The sequence below is a fragment of the Emydura macquarii genome, unplaced genomic scaffold (assembly GCF_026122565.2).
Source record: "Emydura macquarii macquarii isolate MOO-44397 ecotype Brisbane River unplaced genomic scaffold, CSIRO-AGI_Emac_v2 contig_719, whole genome shotgun sequence".
In the NCBI taxonomy this organism is placed as follows: domain Eukaryota; kingdom Metazoa; phylum Chordata; order Testudines; family Chelidae; genus Emydura; species Emydura macquarii.
Window position 1 is genome coordinate 4,270,433 of NW_027130856.1, and position 20,618 is coordinate 4,291,050.

At 40.0% G+C, this 20,618-nt stretch overlaps 1 protein-coding gene across 10 annotated transcripts in view; it reads right to left on the reverse strand.

The window, feature by feature from the left end:
• Positions 1-20,618, reverse strand: part of PARD3 (par-3 family cell polarity regulator) — a 641,307-nt gene that overhangs the window by 126,650 nt on the left and 494,039 nt on the right. For 9 of the 10 annotated variants that reach the window (XM_067542623.1, XM_067542631.1, XM_067542629.1 and 6 more), the window contains one exon: positions 2,916-3,173. The exons of the other annotated variant lie outside the window; for it this stretch is intronic. In XM_067542623.1, coding sequence (XP_067398724.1) covers positions 2,916-3,173 — 258 coding nt within the window. The remainder of the gene's footprint in view (positions 1-2,915; positions 3,174-20,618) is intronic. 10 annotated transcript variants of the gene reach the window in all.

Consider the following 20,618-nt stretch of genomic DNA (forward strand, 5'->3'; position numbering starts at 1 on the left):
ATGCTGCCTTTTTTTGGATGATAACCTGAGAGAGATTTAGAATTTTGGTACTTCCAGGCCAAACTACTGCAACATGCTCTGTCTGGAGATAACTATAAAGGTCACCAAGATGATAAAGTTGGTGAAGCAGGCAGCAGCCCACAAGCTAAAGAAGACATGCACACATGATGAATGAACTTTTATGAACATACCACACCATCTCCAGACCCATCTATTGAATACTAAATCAATTCAAGATCTTGGTCTTCATTCACAAAGTCCTAAACAGATTGGGACCCGGTTATCTCAAAGACTGTCTCTCATCTCTGTACCCCAGAGTGGTAGCTGCATTCAAACAGGATTTTCATCTGTCAGATGCCAAGCTTCTCAGCAAAGGGCCCATAGATTAAGGTTTTGATAAGAGATTAAGCTGTGCCTGAGCTGCAGGGACTTGCTGCAATATCCTTATCTTAATGAAGGTGCTTTCCAACTCCATTTGGAGTTTAACTTCTAACAACAAGTCACATGGGAGGAGAGAGCGGAGAGGTAGCGTCCTGTTGGAGAGCATTCCATGTACTAGACAAGTTTATGTCATAGAGCCCAGATACTAACTACTGTGATGGGTGCTTTAAAAATATGAATCAATAAATACCCTTCCTTTTTTGTTTTAACTGTTCAGTTTTCCTAAGTTCATACTTGCTAGGTTTCCTGTCTTTCTTCCCTTTAGTGAACCTTGCTTCCTCCCTGCCCTGTTTCATAAAACCCTTTGTTCCAGATGGCTGTTTCTGCTCCAACTCTAGCTTTTGAGTTGCTTTTTCTTCAATTTTGATGGGTGTGTTAGGTTTCTCCTTTTCTTGTGGCATGATTCAATGGCCCTTAGTGGAGTCCTCTGTACTTCCTGGACTTCTATAACTAATAGAACAGCTTGAAGGTGCTAACAGGAGACTACTGTGCTCTTCAATTCTGCCCTCTTGATTATCATCACAGTCCATCAATATCCCAGCCATAAGTTCACTTTTGCTCTCTCTCACTCTCCTAGCTCTTTCATCAGCAATCACACACAGTTAGCTAGGTCAGGGAGGTCTTACTTTTCTCCCTGCCAGGTTTTCATCAAAGATAACTCTTTTTGTTCATATGATTATTTAACTCAGGCATGAAACAGTGTCTTTGGTCTAACAAAAACAGTTGTAAAAGTCAGTGTGGCAACCATATTATCCAACAGACTATCTTGATTTTCAAGGTCACTAAAAGTGATGTGATTTCTGGCACCTACTTATATTGGTAGTCGTCAATACAGGGATAAATAAAAAGGAAGGTATATAAAATATCCCAAGCCTAAAGGTAAAACAGTCTTTGTTTAGAAACATAAGTTTTCCCACATTAAATAAATAAGCAGTATATTCAGACTGTATTTATTATAAACATTTTATTTTATGCACAAAATAGGCCCTACACACTGCATATTTTCTAAGCAATTTAGAAGAGCAGAATGATCGAAAAAAGGAAAGGCAGACATATGTTACTGAATGTTAATAAAGATGTTTGGCAAAGTCCACTTGAAATTTCATTAGTTCTCAATGTCTGATGGCAAATTTTTCTGTCATAGTGTACATATTTCTGCCACGCTGAAGGCCCCTTTTTAAAAAAATATTTCCCACTGGGTCCACCTCAGGGTTATCCATAACAGTTTCCATCCTTCTATTAAAAATAGCACTAAACAATCACCTAAACTATAGGTGATAGCTACATCCCCTTCAGGACAAATGCTATATCATCACCGGTACCATGGGAATTTAATGTCTGTTCATTTAAGTGAAAAATGCAAATTCAAAGTCCTATTCTGATATAGGTTACAGACCTCAAACACTGTAACCAGGAGAAACGGTTTCATTGGATTATTGTAAGTGCTGCAGCATTTATCTTTTGAGAGGAAAGGGGTGTGTGGAGAAACAGTCCCTCTTCTTCTATGAGCTAAAACATATCTGCAATGAATATACATATACTATTGAATTATACCAATGTCTTCTACACTAGGACTTTAAAATTATTTTTTTTCAAAGTTTAGAAATTGCAGCACTACTAAGCCAGGAGTATGAACTAACAAGACAATAATCAGAGCTGTGTGAACTTTGCCACATTGGTCGACCAAAGTTTAGACAATTTTTGACAGTTTTAGACTGTGGAGTTTTGCATCCCAATTTTTGCTGCAAATTTTCAAGTGCATTCAAATCTCAGCCAAAATGGAGCAGAGTTTTACCTGATTTTGGAATGAAGCAATGCAAAACTGACAGATTTAGCACAGTTTGGCCACCAAAACAAACTAACAAAAACAAACAACTCTCTCCATGACTACCAAAACAACCCCTCTCTCTCTCACACACACACAAATTTCTTCACATCAGAGCCCATATATGTGAAGTTGGCTCAAAGCCAGTCCTGGTTCACTTACTTGGCCTAGATGTTCTCAAAAGGTTCACAAAACTGGGCTGAGGTTCAGATTTGCAATAAAATCAGAATGCAGGTAAGCTTTGCCTGGCTTTTGGTTTCATTACAAGAGTTTTGCACAGCTCAAATAACTGCTCCAAACAGAGTTCAGAACGATCATTGTCCTCCAATCATATCAGCAAAACATCTGATAATTAAACCAGAGGCTGTTACAAGTCTGACTGTAATCTGACTTATACTAAACAGTGAATCTTGGATCCAAAACCACTTTAAGAATGAGATGAAAGGTTAGAATCATTACAAAAGCTTGTGCTTCTCATTCCTTTATGACTTAATTTGTGTTAACTCAATATTTTTCTATATAAAGGCTTTTTAAGAGCCATTAATAAAATGCAGGCTGGCTTTACAATTGATGAACAGTCATCTCTTATGGCAAAAACATTATGAGGCTGAATTTTGAAACATAGTATTGACTGATGTCTGGTGCCTACCTGTCTACAGGTGAAGACTTTGAATTTCTTTGTTTCTTCACTTGGGCATACAGCGCTTCAACTGTCTGTCCTTCCCTGGGGCTCTGGGGCCTGGTGTTCAAAGTCATTGCACCACTATTTGTGGAAGAGTTATATGAAGAAATTCCAGCATACTTTGGGTCAGCCTCACATCCAAATGTCCGGTTAAAATCGTGGATCTCGGCATAGTCACGTTCACGAGCTTGTCTCTCTCGAAATTCCCGAGTTTTAGCTTGAATTCTGCAAAATTAAAAAAAGGCTGAAACAGATTTTTTAAAAAAAAATAAAATACTGAAAACACTTTTATTCATGATAATATACTTCTTCAAAGCAAGGTATTTTCCTCACTAACTAGCAGTCATTTTAGGGTAATATTGTAGGCACATCTGCACACTCAAGTGTTTTCAGTTACAGCACAGCCCACTAGCACCTAGTGGCAAACTCCCATTCATTTCAATGGGCGTTGGATGCCTAGGCATTTGAAATTCGAACTTCATATTCAAATTTGAAATTCAAAATATGTTTTAAAATCTGGCCCTTAGTCACTTAGGCTCTCAGTCCTATTGACATTCAGTAAGATAGACGCCTTAGTGACTAAGTCACTTCTGAAAATGGGAGTTCGGTTTCTAGATCATTTAGGCACTTTTGAAAAGTTTACCATTGGGAACATGATTTATCCCAGATTTGATTCAGTAAAGAAGACCCAGGGAAATGTAAATTTTTCATTCTTGTACTAGCAAACCCCTTCGTACTAGGGAAGGGCACTATGCCAAGAGGAAAGAGGTTTAATTCCTGTTGGAATTCCACAGATGTTGGGTGAAAGCATTGATTCCTCACACAAAATAACTGCCTGGCAACATTTCCCTTCCCAGCCACTGCTATCCATTTTTTAGGTAGTAGTCACTTGCTTTCAGTCCCCTCACCTATCCTACGGTTGTCATGGAAACTTTGTGCAGCCTCAGCCTGTTCTTTCTGGTGGTCTTTCCACAGCTAGATATTGCGACAAGACTCTATACTCACATTCACTGGAGAGAATTTGGACTCTAATAGCTTTTATGGTATACACAAATAAAAAGCAATAGATTGTGATTTTCACTTAAGAAAAAATAGAAAATGCAAGTAGGTACAACATGATCAAGTGAACCTTACCTGAGCAAGTTAACTTTTATAATACATTAATTTTTTGGAGGTTTGATTTTGAAAATTTAATGTTTGTATTAACATTAGGGGTTTTTTCTCCATTCGATTGTAAGGAAAACAGAAAATCAAGAAGTAATCAGCTTGCAACACATCTCTTGACACACACCCTGAGAGTTAAGGGCACTTTTTACTGAAATGATTCAGTTTCCCCTTTTCAATGCTCCTAGCTTTTCTCAGATGAAACAATTTTTTTTTTCAATTAAGTAAAGAAACTAGTTCTCTATGCGGACTGTGTCCAAGACAAATTTCAAACTTCTGCTGTTTTTGCTGTATGCCTGTTAAAAAATAGCGTGATTACAATTTGTTACACAGTGGGCAAAAAGACATATTTTTCACTGTCCCATAACTCAAAGAATAGGCGGTTGTGATTCAAATTTTTGTTTGCTACCTTAACTATACTAGGTTCTATCAAGCATCTTCTATAATATATAAGGTGTAACACAAGGGACCAGAGCCTGAAAATGACCTGCTTTAGCTGAAGATTTCATTTCTATTTTGCAGTTCTGTTAATTGTATTTTTGGGGCTTGTGTACCATCTGTTGACATTACTGCTATCTGAAAAGAAAAAATAAATAACGGAGGTCAGGCACTGGTCTGATAGGTTCTGGCCATCGTTTCATCACATACTAGAAGTGTTAGTTGATACTGTCTTGACTAAACAACTGTTTCAAATATTGCAGGCAGCCAACCTTTTAGTGCATGAAAATTGACAATTTAACCATAAATGCCATGAATTAAAACATGGATTGGTCACTCAGAACTATGCCTGCTATGATTGTTACATGTGATGATTATGAATCATTCCCACCCAACTGGTGAGATCATCCCTTATGTTACAATTAATATCACATTGCCATTCTGGTGAATTTAGCCATGGTTTGATAGCCATCTACATTCTGACAAGATGTACGTTGTAAAGTTTCATCTTTTCTTAATGATAGTCTGTCATTCATCTGTTCACAGGCCATTCATGTTTTTGCAGCAATGCAGTACCATAGTTCACATCAAGAACTCAAGTAGATGATCATGGGCAAAGCTACTTGACCACATATAGTTCAACACACAGTGTTTATTCCAGCTCCTGTTGTTGAGGATTGATAAAGTAAGGTGTTCCACCAATAATTATTGTAGTACCCAGACTAGTTTGTAGAATATTACCTATAATTAATTAGTAATGCATATCCTATCGTACATGTATAACACCATAGAATCATAGGATTAGAAGAGAATGCAAGGGTCATCTAGTTTAACCTCTGCCAAGACACAGGATTTTTTATATTTAACCATTCAAGACAGATGGCTATCCAGCCTCCTTTTGAAGACCTCCAGAGAAGAAGCTTCCACAACCTACCTAGTCAGTCTGTTCCACCATCAGACTGCTCTTACGGTTAGGAAGTTTTTCCTGAGATTTAATCTAAATCTACTATGCTGTAGTTTGAACCCATTGCCTCTGTCCTGCCCTCTGTGGCAAAAGAGAATAACTCTTCTCCATCTTAAAAAAACCAACGAGAATCCTGTAGCACCTTAAAGACTAACAAATTTCTGCAGGCATAAGCTTTTGTGGACTGCAATTCACTTCGTCAGATGCAGCATTTCCATTTTATAATACATAGAGTTAAAAATTAGATTCATGCCTGAATACCACGTAAATTAAAGCAGCAGTTTTCCTGTGAATTATACCCCAGCTATTCAATTGCCATTTACAATCAGTAATGTTTAACACACAGCATAATTCTCAGGTTAAAGTTTTAGGAGGTTCCTTTCTACTGACCCTTAAAATGTTTTTTAAATTACTTTTCTGTGCTTTAAGATCAAAGAAAAAGAAAAACAGGCCTACTACACACACTGGTATCACTTTCAGATGTTAAAAATGTATCCCGTCTTGCTTAAAATTTTTAAAATAATATTTAAAATACTGGTTTGGCTTACAGTCTTCTTCAGGGCACACAATAAGTTTTAACATTATTTTGTGCGTCTGCAAGCTTAAAGGACTCCCATGACAAGAAGGAAATATTTAAACATATTCTCACAAAGAATTCTGGCTATTGTTCCAAAGGAAGCTTTGTGCTGTAATGTCTACGAGTTTAACCACTTTTAACTCTGAAATGTCTTTGTGCATGTGGGGCTAAACAATCGGCACGAGTAGTTAATGCTGTAAGAGGTTTTTTAAATTTTTTAAACCCTTTTTGATTTCTTGCTTCGTATATGAGCTCTTCACTTACCTGATTTCTGTGCATTTCATTAAATAAACATACATATGGCAAATTTAGAATCTAGATTTTGGGAAGGGATTAAAATATGTATGTGCGTGTATATATTAATGAAAACACACAGTGTAACAGGGGTGAGTCGAGCAGTTGCTGACATTGTTTCATCCCCACCAGTGTTTCTCATTCCTGCTATTTAAATCCTGCCTTAGGAGAAGAGACTGACCATCATGCTGCAGTTCTGTGATGTGTGATACTAGACTGACAACTGCTGAATGTAATTTACTTATGACAGGGGACAATAAAAATGTCTGTGTCTGGCATTTCAAATCAGCTAATTCTGAGGATTTAGGGCCTGCCTACAGATTTCTAGTGGATTAAACAATAATAATAATGCTTAGCATTTATATAGTCCTTTACATCTTCAAAGCATTTTGCAAACACTAATTTTTCTGCATTAAAAAGAATCCAAACTTTACTATTAAAAATGCAAAAAGTTCCTAAGACCATCTGTTTGTAAAGATAGCCTTGAAAATGTCAACTGATGCAGACAGTTTGAAACTATGGCATTGGGAAAGGTGTGAACTCTCTCTACACACATCTGTGGGAGCATTAATTTCTAAGGCTAATGATGACCTCTTAAATGACAACACTATTAGCCACTGAACTTCATATAATTGTGCCAAGAACTTTCCACTACCAAGATGATCCACTGATGCTAGACTCCCTATCATCTCCCGATATTCTGTTCACTTGAAATGATGTTTCACAGAAATAAAGCTCCTTAATCCAGTTACCAAGCCACTACAGCACATGGTTAATATGTGGATAACCACCAATGAACCTTAGTCTTGCACTGCTCTTGCTAGAGGCCTACTCTGGCACCCTCGGGCTTCCTGCAAGTCACTGGGCACATGGTTATTTGTTTTGTGGATGTGCACCTCTCACTGTACCACGGTAACTAGTAAATCTAACTCTTTGTCTCTTTCCAGTAACTAGTATGGAGAGATACTCTGTAGGTTCCACTGTGTATGACCCCTGGGGCTCTATCCCCTGTACTTAAGTCAGAAATCTTACCTGACTATGTCACGTGGAAGCTGCAAGTGGGTTTATAATTACTGTACATTATACCACTCACAAAATTGTCCAGATAGCAGTGACCTGACCATCAGCCCCCCCATCTCTATTATGGAGAAACAGACAATACACTTTGCCCAAAAAGAATATCAGGATCTCGCTTTCTAGAGTGAGGAGATCATTCCAGCCAATTTGAAATCTGCCAAATGAAACCAAAGGGAGTATCGACAGGTCTCTGATCACCTTCCTGAGAATGAAATCCAACAGACTAGTTGACCCTTGCGGTCCCTCCTAACCCTATGGTTTTATGATTGTTTGGCAGTGCCAGAAGAAAAACTGCATGAAGGTGTAGTACAATCAGGTGAAGGATTTGAATAAGATCTCCAGTAACCAGAGACACCTGTTCCCTTTCCAAGAGACTGAACTGTGTGCTTATAACTAGACCTACATAAGGAAATTGAATTTGTGGATAGTGGATAACTAAAACCCTAGATACCTGCAGGTGAGAGTCAAGATTGATAAGCTGGTCTGGCCATAGGAGGAAGAAAATTCTAATTCAAGTATTGGCTAGGAGTAAAATTTTCAAGAGTACCTAAAGAAGCCTAAATCCCATTTGTGGGACTTTTTAAATTACTGATTTAGGCATTTTGGAAACTCTACCCTCTGTCTTTATTAATGTGCACAGTGTGAGAGTGCAGTTTATGGCAAGCCCACAGCAGGCTGGGAGGGGGACTGTAATGGAACCACAGCATCCAGTGCATAAGCACTAGGTCTGTTGTTGTGAAGGCATAACTTGTCCTCGCATAAAAGCGGAAATGGTATTTGCTACTCCTTCAGGTCTGCAACATGCCTAGCCAATTTAACGTATTGCTCCTGCTACTGCTAAGATTCGGCTATTGACCAGCTGATAATCAGTATCCTAGCCTCTTCCACCCAGGCTCACTGTATTACAAAAGTCTGCATTGAACAGTCACAATTCCATGTATGTGATGACTGAAGCAGTGGTTTATTAAGGATAGAAACAGCATTATTTAAGGGCACAAGCTAAATGACAAGCCGTTCGATAAAGCCAGGTCACTGAACCAGCTTCCCCATAACAGTTAATTTCCCTTTGCTCTTGCCACTGATTAGCCTGCTTCTGCATAACGGATTCAAAACAGGAAAAACCAATGGCATGTCATAAAGTCTGTCAACAGACCTAAGTCATTCAAATGGGATGCCAGCATTCAGGCCCATTTTTGCCAGATAGTCCTTCCAATAAAGAGTCATTAGGTGGATTGGCATGTAGCCGATTCTTGCCAGATATTCCCCTTTGCTAGTGGAAAATGCCTTATTAGCTTGGGGTACCAGCAAGTAAGTCAGCCTATCCCCCCCTCTCTACTGCTTTCAGGCTGATGACAACCTCTCTCCTATTTTCAGCAATTTACCGTCTCCTGTATCTTTCTTTGACCTTTATCTGAATCTGACAACCTCTCTTCTAATTAGAAAGGGCCCTACCCATCCACCCCAGGATCTCAGACCTGTTTACAATGGCACCTCGAAAACACAGGTGAGAATTATTACCAGTGGTGATCAATGGCTGAAAAAATAAAAATCTTATTTATACTCCAATATATCATTTTCACAACTTTGCATAGTCTGCAGAGCTTGTGGTGTTTTTAGGATTTTATTCACTTTTTAAGCCAATATTTATCTCTGTGGAATCTATGGAAGAACATTTTAATCAAAATCAGTTTATTATGGACAGCACTTATGGACAGACATCAAATTAGTATGTTAGATACGAGCGAAAAGAAAAAAAAGGTCATGTAGCAAAACCCTGGAGAGGCAGGAACATGGAGAGTTCACATCTCTTCACCCTCCATTTGCATCAAGCATAAATGTGAAAGAATTAATGGCACAGAGCATTCCTTTTCTTGCTCACCTGCACAGCACAGCCAGGAATAGCAAGCACAGAGTTCAGAGGCCAGCCTCAGCATCCCATGGCATGCTCTTCTTTGTGTTCAAGGTGTTTGGAAGCACACACCAAGTAGTCATGACTGTATTTGTGTCATGTTTCTTCAGTGTTGGCCCTCTAGGCTCCCAAAATACATGAAGCACCATTCTGACACAACTGAGCTGACGCATCCTCATCCTTATAATCTGGGCTTGGAGTCAAAACCCAGAGCCACAGAGAATATATACAGGGTCACCAAGAAGTGCAATTGGCACAGAAACCCAGCTGGTATCCCTGCTGAGGGGAAGGAATACTAACGTTGCTGTCTGTCTTTTAGGAATTCTTTAATGTTCCGGCACCTTGAAACATGACAGACCAAATGGTATCTACCTTCCTGGAAGTAACTCCTGTCATCCACTACAGAGGAGCAAAACTTTCAGCTAATTGTCCAATGCCTGATTGAAAGGGCAAAGAATTGGAAAATGAGTTCCATCAAATATCCAAGCATGACTTGGAAACTCCAGTAGTGTCATTCAATCTCTCCCCTGCTTACATCAGGAGCACTTGCTTTGTTGGGCCATTTCTTCCACTGTGATCTTCCCCAAGCTGAAGAGCTCTGCCAAGGAAGAGCATTTGGTGTTGGTGGCCAGTCTCCAGTGGGCTGGGATAACTCTATCATGCAGAGGGACAGCAGCTCTCATATTCACACATTTCTGTTAGGCCATTCGCCAGCTGGAATGTCAGAAATGTGCTTGGTTATTCGCAGGTGTCTCATCTGGTAACTGCTGGTCCTTCTTCCAACAGGCTGAACTCCGGCTAGCCAACAGTCTACTCCCTCAGCCTTCAGTTTGGTAATGTAAATGGACAGCAAATTCTGCATGCAGCTCTGCTTCCTTTTCCAATACCTTCCCAGAGCACTCTGGGTGCTGATACCTCTTCCATGCTGCTGTGCTTCCAGGGCACTGGGTGACAAACAGTATAATCCTGAAGCTGGAAGATGAAGCAATCTGTAGTGACAAAAAAGTCTCCATGATGGAAAAAACCAGCATGACCTGCGAGGCAGGGGATTATGGATTTTACATAAGAAATCTTAGGAGAAAACACAAAAATCTCCAGTTTTGATGTGTACAACTGTTGCTGGGGCTCCATGGGATAGCAAAATATCCCAGAATGCTGCCATAAAAACCTGACTGGGCACAATATTAGGCATGAACATGAAACACATTTGTGAGGGCAGAAAAGCATGGCATTGTCAACCTGAACTATGTAACTTGTATCCTGCTAAAATGATTATGCCTGTAGCTGGTTACAAAAGGAAGGTTCTAGCTGCACTGTGGATGGAGCCTATACTGCATGTTGTGAATATGCTATCAGGTATCCTTCTGATTATTCAGATAATTGCTACTGTCCTTAAGAATTAGAGTAAACACAGTGTTTAAGGGATGCTAGCTACAAAGTGTTAGACTCATGTAGTGCAGCCTAAAGGAATTTATGGGTTTTCAGTGCTGTTCGGTTCAACAGAAATAAACACAGTTCAATTTAACAAGTTAACAGACATAGTGGAATGACTCTTCTTGTTTTTTAAATGGTTATTTAGAATTAAAATGTAAGTGTATGGCCACGTTGGATTAAAAAATAAAAACAATTCTATTGTGCTTGCAATAATTCATCAGATTTGCGAAGAAAGATTTTTCTCTAAAATTCCTTGCAGATTTCTATTTCTCTTTAGAATGCATCCTTGATTTGAATCTGTTTCCAACAGAGATGGGTGAGTGCACTAAGCCGTTGTACTGCCTAGACTCAGATACAACAGACCTTTAATATACAATCTAATAATCTCTGAACTATGAAAGGTCCTTACAGAATATAGAAAAGAAAAAGTGTCTTACAAAAAAACTGATAGTTTTTAGCAATTGTCATTCCACCAATGAACCAATGTAAGCATCTACTGAAGTCAGTGGCAATAGTTTCATAGACTTCAGTGGGAGCAGGATTGGGCCCAAAGAATTAGCCAAAGCTCAGTCTCTCATGCTCCACTTTTGTGTTCTCGTTGACCAAAACTATGGCCATTGAATTACTTTATACACTGCACCCATCTTACAGCATTAGGCCCGTGATCATTATTTAAAAATACAGTCAACACCACTAAAATGTTCTCCACTAAACCTCTGCTGAAAGGAACAAACACATCACTGATATCTATCCTCCTTCCTAAAGAGCACCAAGGAGAAATTCACATTTTGATTTTTTCCTCACATCTTATACTCACTAATGAATTTTATGCAAAATGTTGTCCAGGATGTCAGAAAATGTTTGCTGTGGCTCACACTTTTATGGAAAACACTGGAATAATTAATACTATTGTATATATGGATGTTGAGGTGATGATCACTGCTGAGAAGCGTTAAGCAGTATTGGGATAAGCCAAATCAAAAGCAGACCTTACAACTCAATTCGGTATGGTTTTATTTTAAAGATATATGTGAACACTTAGTAGGTTATGTAACAAACCAAGCAGAAAGTCTCTCTATATTACAGTATATGGAATTCCTTTTTTCTTTATGTAAGATAAAACAGTTTTATGAAAATATTTGGCTGGGGGTGGGAAGTTCGTGTTTTCCAATAAAAATATTATGGTCTCTCTGGGAAATTTGGAAGGACAGCAGGAGAGTGTCCTGCTGTTCAACCCTTACTCCATCTGATACTTTAATAGTTCCAGATGGCCTTTACTGGAAGATAACGCTCCTTTTATTCTTTTATTATGACCTTTCAGGTCACAAATTATCTGTAGGATGCTGTTGTCATCCTTTCTTCTCAGGAGTAAAGGTAGATGCTTAACATTAAATGTCAGCTCTTATTAGTCCAAATTTCCAATGATGCAAAGAAACTCAGTTATTCCAATCACCATTACCATCAGGGGAAATGGGTTTTGGTTTTGTTACAGTGATATTTTCCCTCCATTCTATAGAAAAGTAAAATTTAGATAGATGCATTTTTTTCATCAGATAGTTCTTGTTAACACATGTGGCCAACTAAAAACAGACCATATAGTATATGACTATCATTTAGAATATGTAAGAGGCTGTTATGAAGAGAAACTAAAAATTTTGATGCATGGCTTTTGATTTTTTGTTTTTAGAGAATTTTTTGTGTACGTTTCATTGCTAGAAAATAATGAACATTCACGTAGTTTTTATCAATTATTTGTCCTTTTCCCATTATCATAAATAAAGTGCATTGAACTTGCATTGCAAAAATATTAAATAATCTAATATAATAAATAAAGTAATAAGGTTAATTTCTTTCCTGCTGTCACTAAATTCATGTTAGCGTCTTTCTTCAGCTTGACATCAATTAATGATTTTAATTCCAGACTCTTGTCACAGTGCTCACCAGCCTTTTGTCTAATTAAAATGGATGATGCATGATGAAGGGAAAACACAAGACTTCTGTTCTTGTTGTAACATTTCCATTCATTAGTATACTTTTACAACAAAAGGCTTGTAGCTTTAATGGTGCTAGAGAAAGATGAAGAGAAGTTTATTATATGTAGGAAGTATAGGCTCTCATACCCTCAGGAAATATACAATACAGGAAACTGTCTTTATGGAATGACCAAATCCTCTGGGACAAAATATCAATGGGCTATTTTAATTACTGATGAACATACGAAGTGTTGCATTCAAAATCCAGGAAACATTTTTACAGAAAAAAAGACACTAAAAAATACAGTGGTGTTTATGTTAATTTAAAAAAAAATCTTAATTCATATAAATATTTCCCTTGGGATAGTGAGTAACCTAACAAAAGTAATTAAAAATCTGCTCCAGAATAGCTCTCTTCAAATAGATGGTATATCACTCTTCTTGTGTCCCTATAAGACAGAAGTTCACTAGTTATTTCTTCCATCACTTGTAGTTTTCTATTCAAGTAGATAAAGCAATGACAATGGCTGTTGCAGGAGGTTGTTCAATTTGCTATAGTTAAGAGCTCCATCAGCATTTCCAGTCTAAATTTTTTCAGGTGTTTATAACATGGCATTAAAATTTACTCTGGGACAAAGCTCAACATAACAACATCATAAGCAGCCACTTATAACATCACTTTTCAGTTACTGTTAGATAGCTCTGGTGCACTACAGTACATAGAATTTTTTAAAAGAACATTCCATTTCTCTTAATCCTTGTTTGTATTTAAATGTATTGAGTACTAACAATGTCTTCATTTTGGGAAGCTGGGCAAGTACTCAATAAACTTACAAAGTAAGATTGCGATTTCATAGATTCGAAGATGTACAGGACAGATGGGATCGTTCTGATCATCTAGTTCAACCTCCTGCATAACACAGGATTTGTTACCACATCTTTTACAGCAGCAATACAGAAAAATCTTATGAGCGGATGGAAGATAGTCTCCCTAACCCAAATATCGACCCTCCATTTTGACTATGATATTAAAAACATGCAATATCCTCTATTTAGTCAAGACACACAAAAAACAATGTTGGGAGCTCCCCCTTCTGGCTCTGTAGCTGCAGCTGAAATTGACAGACACTATTTCCAGAGCACGTACTGATGCCATTGGTGTGACATTTGCACAGACAAGTATACAAACAACAGAAGAATTATGTAAATTTAATCTCCTTTACAAACTAAAGGACGAAAATGTCAGTGTTTCCAAAAATAAAAAAGAATAAAATGATACTATTATTATATATATATGTATATGTAAGTGAGAGAGAGAGAGAACACATCATTCCTAACCCAAAGAAGGACAATAATAATTACAGTAAATCTGGATATCATCTTTAAAAAACAGAGGAACACAAGACCCATCCAGCATGGTCCCCAACTTCAATCAAACACTTATTACCATTATTCTCTCATCTGCCAAACACTCTCCTCCTAACATCTCATAAGTACCCAATCCTGGACCCTCTTTTCCAGACCTTTCTCCCTCTCCAAGTGAATTTCTCATCACTCCCACCACAGCTTCCCACCACAAACACTTACTTCATCCACTTCTTTTCCAGGTTCATAGCATCCTTCCTCCTCCCAATGCTTGCCCCCATCCCAGAGAAATCCTCAGGATGTATCATCTTCCCAAACACAGTAGTGTTCAAAGAGTTATTGACCAGAGTGATTAAAAATAAGACTTACTGATTTAAAACAATTTTTGTAATTATATAAGTTAACAACTTTTGTTTTAAAATGGAATTTGGTAAGTGAATTGAGAATAAAGATTGTCTAGACATTTGGGGTTTATTAGTAGGCGAGGAATAAAATATTAAAATTTACTAATGTTTAAAAATATAGTAACCTAGACTTAACTTAATATCAAAGTGCAATAGCCAGAATGATAAAATGTTCCATAGGCTCAATGATCTTTCAAGATGAGATAGATAATAGACCCAAGGCTGGATTAAGACACAGGCCCTATAGCCCCATGCTTAGGGGCCATTCATATTCTGAATCATGAGATTACATGTGATTTTTAGCTTTTACTAAAAACAAGTATCTAGCTATGAAGAACACGGAAGATAGCTCTATATCATATAACTATTATAGATAACAGTACATTTTTCACTCATCATGTCTGCTACATGGGTAAAAGAGTTAAATTAGTCCTGAGGATGGGTGCAACTACTCCTCTGCAGGAAGGCAAATTACGGGTGTATTTAACCAAATATCAAGACATCAGTACAGTCATCAAGAAGGAGAGGTTACTTACCTTGTCCAGGAATGAGTTCTTCGAGATGTGTCCCCCTCTGGGTGTGCCACATCAGGATAATTGTGCACAACAGTGTGCTCTTAATTGGAGATATTTTTTTTTACAGTGTCTGTGGGTCCCTACCTGTGCCCTAGACAGGAGGGCGTATAGGGAGGGGGGAACCCACTGCTACTCCAGTTCCTTCTCAACCACAAAAGTCCAAAAAGAGAGACTCCCAGGCAGAGGGGAAGGAGGGTGGATAGTTGAGCAGCCATAGAGACATGTATCTCAAAGAACTCCAGGTTACTGTACAAGATAAATAATCTGTTCTCCTTCATATAGTGTCCCTGTGGATGCTCCACCTGAGGAGACTCCTGAGCAATACCCCCATCATGGAGAAGATTGCTGAGGAGAAGGATTCAGTACAGATCATAAAGCAGCTTCACTGAAAGCTGTGTCAGCTCTGAAAGCAGTCACAAGAGTGTAGTGATGGGAAAATGTGGGTACTGAGGAGCAGATGGCTGCCCTGCAAGTGTCTGGAATAGGTACGTTTTTCAGCATGGCTAATGAGGAAGATTGAGCCCTGGTGGAATGAGCAATGGCTCTCAGAGGAGGACCAACCCCTGAGGCTTTATAACTGTTTAAGATGCAGGCAGTAACCTATTTGGGTAGTCTTTGGGTGGAAATCGCCTATCTTTTCATACATTCTACAAGTGAGATGAAAAGCCTGGGTGAAATCCTAAAAGGCCTAGTCCGATCTAGGTAAAAACGGGAGCTCTTTTTACATCCAGTGTATGAAGACCCATTTCTTCTATGGAAGAGTGAGGCCTGGGATAGAATACCGGCAGATGAATTTCTTGATTGATGGAAATTCTGAGGAAACCTTGGGAAATAGGAGAAAGTGCAAATGGAGCATCACCTTGTCACAGTGAATCACTGTAGATGTGAGGTTCAGCCATTAAGGCCTCAAGTTCTGCTATCCTTCTAGCCGAGGTGATGGATATGAGGAATGCGGTATTAAGGGACAAACAAAGGCGAGAACAGTTTGTCATAGATTCCTTTATCATGGCGGTTTCCTCATCGCATTGAAGACTAAGTTGAGGTCCTATGGCAGAAAGAGATTAAACAGGCCTTTCATAAACCTTGTTGTGGTTGGATGGGTGAGAACTAAAAACCCCTCAATGGGGCGGGGACATGAAAGGCTGTGATAGCGGCTAGGTAAACTTTAATGGAACTCAGTGATAATCTTGAGGTTTTTAACTGAGTATGTGTCTACAGTAAGACTCAAGAGCAGGCACAGAGTGGCAACTGCACCAAGTCTGGAAGCGTTTCCACTTCTGCAAGAAAGTTTTCCTTATTGAAGGTCTTCTGCTCTGAAGCAGAACTATTAATATATCTGGGGAGCAGTCTTGTTCTATACCAAAGAGCTATCTAGTAGCCATGACTTGAGATAAAGTGCTGAGAGATTTGGGTGTGTTTTGGATCTCACCTCTCAGGTGAGGAGAATCACTGACAGGGGAAGATGGAGAGGCAGTTGCAGAGACATGTAAACCAGCTCTGGGAACCACACCAACTGAGCCAAGACTGTGCTATGATGATGGCTACTAATCTTTTTTCCAATTTGTTCAGGCACATAAGAAGTAAGAGAATTAGAGTACATGCATAAAGCAGTACACGAGGCCAAGGAATAACTAGGGCATCCCTATTGAGTTGCAGCCATTCCCTCTCCTGAAGCAGGATGGTCTACACTTCGCATTGGATGGAATCATGAAGAAATCTATCTGTGGATTGCCCCAGGTAAGACATATCTTTCAGAAAACCTTTTTGTTCAGCTCTTATTTGTGACAGACACTGAAATGTCTGCTGACAGAATCCACTACTGTGTTCTGTAGTCCTGATAGATTAACCACTGAAATCTGTATGCGCTGTGTATGTATCAGTTCCATAGTTTTATGGCTTCTGTATATAGTAAGTGGGATCTTGTGCCACCTTGATGACTGATATAATACTTTGTTGCTCTGTTGCCCAGCTTTATTCTGATTGGGTGGCCCGATGTGGAAGTGGAAGTACTGGCAAGCATGATGAAATGCCCTGAGCTCTAATATATTGATATTGAGGATAGCTTCCAGAGGGGCCCATCTTCCCTGAGCTGTGAGATTTTGGGAGTGTGTGCCCCAGCCTATCAGGGCAGTGTCTGTGGTGATGAGTCTCATAGGAGGGGGCTGCAGGAATGGAACTCTCTTGCACACATTTAGTGAGTCTTTACACGAAATTAGAGTGGGGACTCTCCAAGGTTAGACACTCATTTGCAGAGAATGTGATTGTTGGGTGAATGGAATATTCTCAGCCAGGTTTAAAGACACAGAGTTTAGTCTTCCTAAGGGTGTCACAAACATAAAGAATGCCACATTGCCCAGAAGTTGTAGGCAAGCCTGTGCTGTAGTTTGCCAGCTTTGTTTTATCTTCGAAACAAGGCTGGACATTGTGGCAAATCTGTCTTTGGGCAAGTATGGTCTAGCAGTGGAGGAGATGAAGTGGCCCCAATGACATCTATGCATTGGATAGGTGAAAGCATATATTTTTTTGCATTGAGGTAAAGGCCTACTGTGTGGAACAGAGATAGGGCTTTGCTGGTTGTTGTCTATATCTCTAGAAATGAGACCTTTCAGGAGCTAATAATCCAGGTAGGGAAAGACAATTATTTCTATCTTGCAGAAGTGGAATGCAGCAACTGACAGGACATTGTTAAACACTCTTGAGATGGTGGACAGGCTGGAGGGTAGGATGAGTATCAGTCCCTGTCTACCATGAAACATAGAAATGGTCAGTGAGAGGGATGCATGGCACTATGGAAAGAGGCATTTTGAAGGCTGAGGGAAACAAACTAATCTCCCAGATCCAGAGAGGGAATTAACATTGCTTGGGTTATCATTCTGAAGTATTGAGCATGAATGAATGTGTTCAAAGCTCTGAAGTCCAGAATTGGACTCCTTCCCACATTTCTATTTGGCACCAGAAAGTATTGAGAGTAAAACATTTTTCTAACAAAGTCCAGTGGAATAGGGTCAATTGCTACCCCGCCTTCCTCCCCCCCCCCTCAGTGTTAGGAGGGATCATACTTCCTGCCTGGGAGAAGGGTCCCTGAAGAGGGACCGGAAGTGGGGGTAGTGGGGGGGCAGTAGGGAGCTGAACTGAATGGAATAACCTGTAAAAACTACTTCCAGGAGCCATCTCTCCAAGGTGATAAGCTCCCAGGAAGGTAGGAAATGGGAAAGACAATCCCCGTAATGGTGGTGAAGTGCAGGATCTGGATTGGGAGTGACTCTCAACCAATAGGTCAAAATGGACATTTCGAAGATATTACTGATTGGGAGATTGCCCTTTCTTAGATTTGGGCTCTTTCCTAGAGGGTGGAGTTGGTCTCATGGGCTGGGGGCAGACTGGACAAGATTATTGAACAGTCTGTGACCTGCTGTATTTCTTCTTTGTCACAGGCATGTGAATGCCTAGAGATCATAGTGTCACCCAGGAGTTCTTAGGAGAGCGAAGGGACCCATCTATAGTGCTGCTCAGTCTCCTCAACAGAAAGGTCCTAAACAGTATTTTGGACCTCCCAGGGAAGGCCAGATGACTGCAGCCAGGAAGCTCAGTGAGTAAGCGCATAACTACTGCTGTAGATATAGGGCATGTGGCTGTGTTGGTGGCATCAAGCGAGGCTTGGACAGATGCTTTGGCAACTGTCTGACCTTCCATAATGAGTCTGAAATTGTTCCCGGTGATCCTGAGGCAGGTGTCCAATAAAAGATGCAAATTTGGAATAATATTTGAAGTCATACTTTGCCATCAGGGCTTGTAATTGACTTCTCTGAACTGTAGAGAAGCCAAGGAGTAGCTCTTACAACCCAGATGTTTTAGCTCTTTATCTGATGGGGTTGAATGGTACCAATGTTGTCTGTTCCATTCGTTAATGCCTCAACCACTGGAGAGTTAGGTGTAGGGTAAAAGAAAAAAATACTTCAAGCCTCTGGGTGGGATACAATACTTCTTCTCAGCCCATTTTCATGTATGTAGTACAGTGGCTGCGATTTGCCACACCATGTCGGCTTGGGACAAGTACTGCAATCTTGTTCTGAGAAGCTGTATGAAGGATGTCCAATAGGGACTATTGGGCTTCCTATTTCTCCAGTGGAATTTGTAATGTGTCTGCCAAATATTTCATAAGGTCCTGGAAGACCTTAAAATCATCAGGGCAACATGGTGGAAGAGGCATGACTGCCTCATCTGGTGAGGAAGAGAACTTGTGTGAAGGTGGTGTTTCTTCCACCTCAGCTGGTTCATGTTTCTCTGTGTGATGTTCCTGTTGAGCAAGACTCAGGGATGTTTGTTGTTCCTCCTGCCATGTCCTATTATGAAACAGGACCATGTAGAACTGGTCACATTGGAGGCCTCTGGGTTACATTATGCACATTGACGTGGGGCAAAAGGGAAGGGGTGAGGTCTTGTGAAGTCCTTGCCAGAGTCTCTGATGTGTTTCCTGCTAGGAGTTTCCTCCTCATAATGAATCCCAAAAGAGGAAAGCTTGAAGGCAGAGAAGCCATGTATAGATACCTCCAAGTCCTATGTGGTGTCATCCCCTATGTCTATCATAGATGCACAAGTTGGTATTAGGCCTCCTGTAGGCATCTGAACATGCATTAGTGATGAGGTCTGATAGGTGGTAAGCTGGTAAGAATGTGCCACTACCAGCAGGGAGGCACTCTCAATGCCCCCAGATAGCCTGCAAGGAGATTGTAATGGTACTGGAGGACAAGCCAGAGTTGACAATGGTATGGATGGAGGGTAAGTATGCTCCAAGATGTGAGTCAGTACCTGTCAATAATGGTGTTTTAGACTCTTCCATGAGTTGAAGATCCTCATGGGAGAGCAGCCTAGACAGTACTGGAGACTCTGGGTATGGCCCCTCAGGAGTCAATATATCACACAGTACTAGGGATTGTACCAAGGTTGCATCAGGACATGACAACAGCCTTTGCTGGATTCTAGAGCCTCTATCCTTTGAAGGCAAGGAGTCTGGTGCCAAAGACCACTCTAGATGACTTCTTGGTATGCAGCTTCTTGGCTGGTGCTGCAGTGTGAGCACCAGAAGGAATTGGAGCTTCTACGGTCTCCTTACTGGGATACGAGGTCTCCTGAGATCCAGATTGCAGGGGTGACTTATCCCTTCTCTTGTTCTGAGAAGTGGGGTCTTTTCTTCTTCGATGGTACCATAGGATCCCTGGAGCGTTTGATTACCAAAAAACTGGAGGCAGGTGGCCATTTCAATGTATAGGGGGTGACTCAGACCCCCCAGCTCTCAGAGACCACTCCAGGAACAGGAGTTTAAGTCTGACCTCCCTGAATTTCTTATATTTGTTCTTAAAATTTGAGTAGATCTTGCACAGAGTTTTCCCCAAGGCAACTGAAGCAGCGTGAATGTCTGTCGCTGCAGGGAAAACACCTACAGCAGGTTTGACAGGATTTGACACCTGAGATTTTGGGCATAACCCATATTCAAAG